General features: G+C 38.0%; 1 protein-coding gene across 1 annotated transcript; it reads left to right on the top strand.

The window, feature by feature from the left end:
• The first annotated feature begins 2,163 nt into the window (after positions 1-2,163).
• Positions 2,164-5,228, top strand: LOC138029805 (QRFP-like peptide receptor). The gene is made up of 2 exons (XM_068877630.1): positions 2,164-2,304; positions 3,964-5,228. Exon 2 carries the CDS (start codon positions 4,083-4,085, stop codon positions 5,226-5,228), a length of 1,146 nt encoding a protein of 381 aa, XP_068733731.1. The 5' UTR covers positions 2,164-2,304; positions 3,964-4,082.
• Positions 5,229-7,955: the final 2,727 nt, after the last annotated feature.

Below are 7,955 nucleotides of genomic sequence, written 5' to 3'. Positions count from 1 at the left end.
AAACACTCTTCAGTAAAAAGAGAAAATACTTATTCGCTCGCAACCAATCAATGATTTTTTAAAAATACTGAAATCCCATTGACTAATCCAAAAATCATCTGCAACTTGAATTAAAATCCTTTTTGCTGTAAGTCAACGCTGTTCGATATAAACAGTCCTCGTACAGGTGCATGGAATTAATAACACAAGCTGAACTTACTGCAACAACCACACAAAGAAACGAAAGGAAAAATCCTTGAAAGCAAAGCTCGCCAAAAGATACTAACTTACGGCAAATCTCTAAAAGAAAAGGAGAGGAAATAATTAGCGCCATTGAATTCAAGAGACGAACTGAACAAACATTTAGAACAAAAGAAGAAGTTAGAAAGCGCGAAATATGACACCGAAACAAGACATTTGTTTCTTCTCGAAATGGGTCACAATCGCCCTTGGCAAAAGAAAACAATGTCAATAATGATGCAAATAGGATAAACAACCTAGAAAAGCAACTTTTTGATATAAAAGAGATGTTATGTACACACTTGCTAAACACTCAAAAAAGAAACGATCGTTTTCAATTTACAAAACATGTTTCGACATACTCATGTCATCTTCAGTTGCAAATGAGCTTTTCAACGGTTGTACATTTGAATTTATGTTAAGGTATTTTGCAACATACCTTGATTGGGCGGAAGTGGGCGTGAGTGGGCGGAAGCGATGTGCCAAGCTTCCAAACAAAGCCAAAATAGACCCCCGGTTTGTTGTGATAATTTTAGAATTATTCCACGCAATCGTATGGAGTTGGGGAAAAATCAGCACTTGCTTCCGTCTAAATTTTGGTCCTGTGTACTGCCAACGGCTAACCCAAAGGACACCTTTATTTCACTCGCGAAGAGACGATCAGAATCTGAGGCAATTTTTATGAAACGTGCGCGCTAAATTCGCGGGAAAATGTACGTCTCTATTATTCTTAGTGGCTGAAAAATTGGCGCGAAATTTTCACGCCATTCACAAAGCGTAGTAGTAATCTCATAATTACACTGTACTTTCGACAAGGATACTGCGCATGGTATAACTTATGCCATCTGCTGCATCTTAAGACCTTACACCTTAAGACACCGACATTTGCCGCAGACCAGCGCGATTTTCCATTCAGGACCAAGATAAACGATATTAATTAACTGACCGCTCCCCATGGGAGCTTTTCAGGGCCAATGAAACACAATGAACAAAACAACAACTGTTAAGAATCCCAACTGGCCGGAGGCAAACTAGTTGGCTATTTAGAAGTGCAGCTGGGAATTGAAACAGGAACAAATTCAACGGGTGGTCAGAGCGGGTCTTGAACCCGGGATCACCGGATCTCAAGGCAAGCGCCCTAACCACTGGGCCACACTGCCTTAGCGCCTTAGGGCCCGGCCGTTGAATAGCCGATTAACGCTAATCCCAGATTAAAAAATAACCAAGGAGTTTATTTTCTACTCCCACTACTGTTCAACGCTGATATTCGACAAAACTTTAGATTAAAAGAAGTCAATTTTGAAAAACAAAAATAAGCCAAAGAAACTTTCACCAAAAAGTCAAAACATGATACGTTTACGCTAATCCTGGATTCGAATTCAGTTAATCGGCTTTTGAACAGCCGGCCCCAGCACACCCATGCATGCTATTATAACATTTCCTTTATGGTTTCCCCAAATATTTGACTGCGACTTAAAGACAATCAATTGCAAGGCTCCATTGCCGCTCATTCGGGAGTGAGGGCTGGCTCATTCCCCGAAACAGTGGCTGGTAATCAAGCTTACAGTAGGCTAATGGACGCTTCAGATAAACTGAATATATGCAAACCACAATAACAGTCTGAATACTGACGAAACTAATTACGTACTTTATCAGTATTTCAAAATATTGTTCTTTAAGTCTACTTAGAAAGAAAAGTTACCCAAGCAGATAAGAAGTATCTCTTTTTTTTTAGATAAAGATGGATTACCTTAGCTAAAAGAAGCTCCGTTTGCTATTGTCAACTGATACTCAGTTTTGTCATCGAGATGCGAGGCGGGGAAATCGTCACCTGCTCGGAGACATTTGTGTAATAACTGTATTTGTTTTTTAAAAAATAAGTTGACCCAAAAGAAATTGGTTTTCTCTTGATTTAAGTAATTTTGAAGTTTAGAAGAGAGAAATTCTCAATTCCCTTACACCCGTAGAAGGGGCATCTATTCATTCTTATTTTTTAAGGCATCGGGAGATATGAGACAACGTGACTACCAATCAACGCTTCAGGCAACAAATTTTGACTCTCTCTGTTGGAGGAGCATAATCAAGGTAAGTCCGTCCAAGTCCGAGTAAACGGCACTCAAACAGAATGCTAACAGAAAGCAATGCTATTCAAGATTCAAGATGTTTCCCAAGTTTTTCTAGTGAATTCTGGCGATTTTAAAATGAATTTTAAAGCTGTAGCTCAGGTGGTCATTGCCAATGTTTCGCGACTCAAATTGATTTCAAACTTCATGAATTATGTGTGAGCTTTATTTATCTGACTGATACTCTCTTTCCACTTTTTCCATTCAACGTAAAAAAAAGGTGTGAACGAATTTATAAACTGAAGAAGATACTACTACTAATAATAATTTATTGCTTATATAGCGCAAAATACATGTGGGTCTGATCTAATGCGCTTAGAATCGCTTGGGAAATTTTGTCAATTTGTAGGGAACTACAACTGTCCGTCAGTTGCCATATTTGGGGCATAAATATTTGTGTTTGAACGTCAGTCGTTCAATACTGAGAGAATAAAACTTCCACCGTCGGAGTGGCGTTTTGAATCGGCCTGCATAAATAAAAATTGCATAGTATTTATCAGTGCCGCTGACGAACTCATAGTCATACCAGATTCAAAGCTGTTTCCGTGTCGCATGTCCTCTATAAGAAGATGGAGAGATGAGATTGAGTTTTGACTGAATTATTCCGGTCCGAGGTTGGCGGAATCAGTGTCGGAAGTGAGGAGATATCGCCGTACATTGCACAGGTGCGAAAGCTGTCACTGGACATCCACGATGAAAAAAATGTCACAAGGCGACAGTGAAATCTATATAATAAAAGGCTTTCAAGCCAACACATAAAAGAAACCGTAGCAGGAAAGAAAAGAAAAGCTACGATCCAAATCGCACCTGCAGGTCAATATCCCTTATGATTTAGGTAAATTGTCTCTTGACTGACAAAATATATGACGGAAGCTTCTTTGTTAATGGATTGGTTATAAACACAAGTGATCTTGAGATACAAAAAATTGTTTTTATCAACGGAGTTGATAATGTCAATTGGCCACCGTACAGAGATTCTAAAAGCTGACGTTTCGAGCGTTAGCCCTTCGTCAGAGCGAATGACAAAGGGCTAACACTCGAAACGTCAGCTTTTAGAATCTCTGTACGGTGGCCAAATTTACATTATCAACTCCGACCGTTGATAAAACCCAATTTTTTTTATACTACTTCCCCACCGACGCAGCACCACAGTTTCTTTAGAAACTACCCCCTTCATTCATTTGACCAAAAGATAATTACGCTTGGAAGTTTATAGAACTACGACGGATCAAACTGAAAAACATAGAAGGTTTTGCTGTTAGATACACAAACGTTTCATCTTTATTACGCAGAGGTGCTCTCAGTTGAAGGAAAACAAAAGTTATTCCGGAAAATCATCACTGAGGCGCGATTAATATTGAGAAGAAAGTAATGATGGATGTCTATTATATCAGTATCGAAACAATTCTTTTGCTTAATAATTACTGAATCTACGAATCGTAGTTGAGTTTGGTCTATCAACTGAATCGCCTTAACTCTCATTTTTCATCTGGAGTGAGAGAACTTAATTTCCGCGCAAGATCTCAATGGCTCGTTGACATTAAACTAATCATACACTTTATACGAGCGTCATTGCATATCAAATAAATGTACAAAAACTTTGATAAATCCTCTTTTGCAGCATCAACGCCCAGGCTTCGACAAGATGGTGCATTCAAATTAAATAGGATTTCAGTGTACATTATATGTTGAAAACCTCAGAGTGACTTGTTCAAGGTGGTTGCGTTTGACGACGAGAAAATGAAGAATAATACTACAAGGCCATCTCTTAATGAGTTCATCTCAACTCAGGATATACTTTTTGCGTCGTTGTACTCGTTTATTATTATCTTTGGCGTCACTGGAAACTGCCTGGTGATCATCATTGTTCGCAAAACACCATCAATGCACACAACAACCAACTACCTCCTGATGAACTTGGCTGTTGCTGATTTATTGACTCTCTTACTCTGTCCTGGATTATATGACTTTGCTCTCACATCGGTTCGTCTTCAGGGACTCACAGGAGATTTGATCTGCAAGCTGTTTGCGGGAAATGCCATTGTACCAATCTCCATCAACGCATCAGTTCTCACGGTTTGCACAATTGCAGTAGAAAGATATTTGGCACTTGCTAAACCTTTTCATACCACATTGAGAATGTCCAAGACATCCGTTGGATATGTTGTTGCTATGCTTTGGATTGTTGCCGTAGTATCTTGCATCCCTGATATTATAGCCAATACTTTTAACATCAGTGCATCCTCCAGGTACCCGTGCAAACGCCCGTGGACTTTACAGGAGTACACTTTTCAGAAGCCGTATATTATATTTACTTGCATCTGTTTTGGTTTCGTAAGCTCTCTCGTGGTTTTATTTTGTTACATTGAAATTGTTCGAGGTTTGTACTTCACAAAAACAATCTGCTCGGCATCTACTATTACAGAAGCTGAAAGGCTGGAAAAGAAACAACTGGCTCGTCTTCTTGTGTGGCTAAGCATAGCGTTTGCTCTTTGCTCTTTGCCATTTGCAATATTTTTTACGTTCCTAGTTTTTGCGGACACAAGCATCGTGCAAACCAACTATGACAAATTGTACTTTCTTCATAGAATATCTCGATTTTTGCTTATCTCAAATTCATTTTGGAATCCAATTTTATACGCCTGTCAGAGCTCTAACTACCGCAATGAGCTCCGCCATTTTTGCACTTGTTGTGAAATTGTTTTCTTCTGGTGTTTTCGAAAGGAAAACCGTGTTGCACACACAGACGAGGCCGACCCAGGGGTCAATGGAAATCACATCGCTTTAGAAATGGCTCACGGAAAAGACAACTTGGCTACTAACCCAGTTAACGCGATAAATACTTTTAAGGAAAGAGGTTCCAGACAAGCTTTTATGCTGGCCTGAAAATTGTGTATTTGCTTGCACATTTAATGACAATCGCTAATAAGCGTATGTTCAATGGTTGCAAACTGACAACTGCAGACAGATCAGTTACATCGTTAGCCAGTTTTTCCCGTATTCGTAAGCGTGACCTCAGCTCCTGATTAGGTTATGACTGCAGGTGCTGTATGTGTTCTTTGTAAATGTTTTTATAGTTTATGCATTTTTGTATATATGACTTAATTTTAGAATCTAGTAGATAGTATTTCTTTGTAAATAATTTTATCTATTATTATTTGTGTCTCCACATTAGACTAAGTATGGGATATCTCCCAAACTAGAAGTTTCTGACATGGTAATAAAGTTGCTACTACTACAACTTCTACTACTTCTACTACTACTACTACTACTACTACTACTACTACTACTACTACTACTACTACTACTACTACTACTACTACTACTACTACTACTACTACTACTACTACTACTACTACTACTACTACTACTACTAATGCTGTGGGGATGTAAAATCTAATAATAACAGTAGTGACGATCATGGTGGTCCCGTCATAATAATGTGCGATTTCAAGTAAAGCTATGATCCTCGTAGTTATGGACGCAATTTTTTGCAATTTCGTAGAGAGACCTGAAAAATTCGGGACTTCTACGGGGTTTGAACCCGTGCCTTCGCGATACTTTACTGTACGATCAATTAAAGAATGGAATAACGTGGATAAAGACTTAAAAGAACTAAAGAGTGCTAAAGCCTTGAAAAAGAAAGTTATAAACAATTTACTTAGCAGACAAAATAGTAATATGAATTTTCTATAATTTGGATAATGAAATTTTTGTATGTTTTTATTATTAAGATTATGATGTATATATGTACTTTTCTAATATGTTTTTAACTTATATATATATATCACCTTGTTATTATCTTCATTTGTGTTAACCTTGTGTATTGACTAGATTACTTTATAGAGGGCCACAGGGTCATCAGTTATACTTAAACTGTTACGTGCTACCCTCTTAAAATAAAGTCATTACCATTACCATTACCATTACAGGTGTGTCGTCGTCGGTATCGCGGTGTTACGGGTTCAAACCCCATTGAAATCCTACATTTTTCAGGCTTTTCTACGCAATTGCTAAAATTGCGTCCATAACTACGAGGATCATAGCTTTACTTGATTTCATATCCGCAGTTCAGTATATTATGTATGATTTCGTTCAGTAAGCGATTTGTTCAAAAGGTTTTAGCCAATTTGTCCGTGCAGGCACACCATGAATGGATTGATTTTTTTTTTCAAGAATACCATGTGGCCAACCAATGAAAGCAGCTAACTAGTTTGATTGCGCGTGGATTTTAAACAAAGGATCATAAAATACTTACATTACTGCATTTTGCGTATCTTACAACCGTTACTGTAATAAACGCTTTCGTACATATGCAAAAGCAAAGCAATCGTTTGAAAGCCGAAAAATCACGATATCCATTCAAGAGCCAAACCTCGTTAGCTTGTATAATGTAGTTTAGATTCAGATCACATGGTTATACTCAGGAGATATGATTGCTTCATTTCATTAAGTAAAAGAGTGCATGCAAGTCTTAATATGGTCAACTTGTTATAGTGCTTTTAAAAGCGCTCTTAAAATGATCAAACGGACTGTACAGTTACGTAACAGAAAAGAAAGGGAATAACAGTAATGAAAATGCTCTCTATGTAATAAAAATACATTATTATAAGAATACAAACATGAGACTGCTAACCATGTATATTTATATGCAAGCAAAATCGACTACTAAAAAACTATACGTCAAAGCTAATCTAAAATATCTTTCTTAAAAGCATGCACCCAGTGAACGCACGAAGGAAGGCTGTTCCACAATGAGGGGACGACTGAGTAAAAAGAACGTCAACTTTGGAAGATGACGACCACGAAGAATGAAAAAAGAAGGAGAAGAAAGAGAAAACTATAACAGTACCCCTGAGTTTCCTGCTCGTTCGTCTTCAGTACATTTTGGTACATTTCTATGTCATTGTCGTCCAAACAAGGGCCTGAAATGAGCAAATTTGCTGTGTTCACTGGAGGACCGTTGTGTTATCTAATCCAAAAAGGGCACAATTTGTGCAAGTGCTAAACATAAACATCTCATCATCTTTAGCAGCTCTTCAGTAGAATGAGCCCTGGGTAAGGGATGGATCTTTGTTGTTTAACAAACTGGCTTTTAATTGTCTAGTATTTAGCAAACTTCTTTACTGATCCAACATTTGGAGTTATACCACCCAGAGTAACCTAACAAAAAGTATAAAAAGTACAGTACTTTGCCTGTCGTGTAATTAGTGGAGTAAAGAAATTCGACCACGTAACACCAGTCCTTAGGGCAATGCGTTAGTTACCCATTACGCAACTACTCTATTACAGAAATGCTGTAATGGCATTTAAATGCGTGACTGGTTGTGCGAAGGCTTGAACGTAAATGTCGTTCGAATGGTTTTGAAATTGACAGGGTGAATTATTTGGAAGAATGCAATGTTGTAAATGCTATGCTCTATAAGGTGAAAGAACAGCATTATTCAGGACAATGACGTCCATGATAGCATGCTAATTTTTCGCACAGTTTATAAATTACTGCAAAGGAACATAGGCAAAAGATATCCGTCTGCGAACAATGACCAAGAACTCGAGAATGGCTTTGCTGATTTCTTTGGTGTCAAGATCGTGCGAATTCGTGATAAGTTGCTG

Source organism: Montipora capricornis, chromosome 2 (genome assembly GCF_036669925.1).
Source record: "Montipora capricornis isolate CH-2021 chromosome 2, ASM3666992v2, whole genome shotgun sequence".
NCBI classification, from domain to species: Eukaryota; Metazoa; Cnidaria; class Anthozoa; order Scleractinia; family Acroporidae; genus Montipora; species Montipora capricornis.
This window is presented reverse-complemented; position numbering and strand designations above follow the sequence as displayed.

What these genes read in the sequence shown, in the direction of transcription:
- LOC138029805 (XM_068877630.1), top strand. Translation starts at nt 4,083, where the DNA reads ATGAAGAATAATACTACAAGGCCATCTCTTAATGAGTTCATCTCAACT.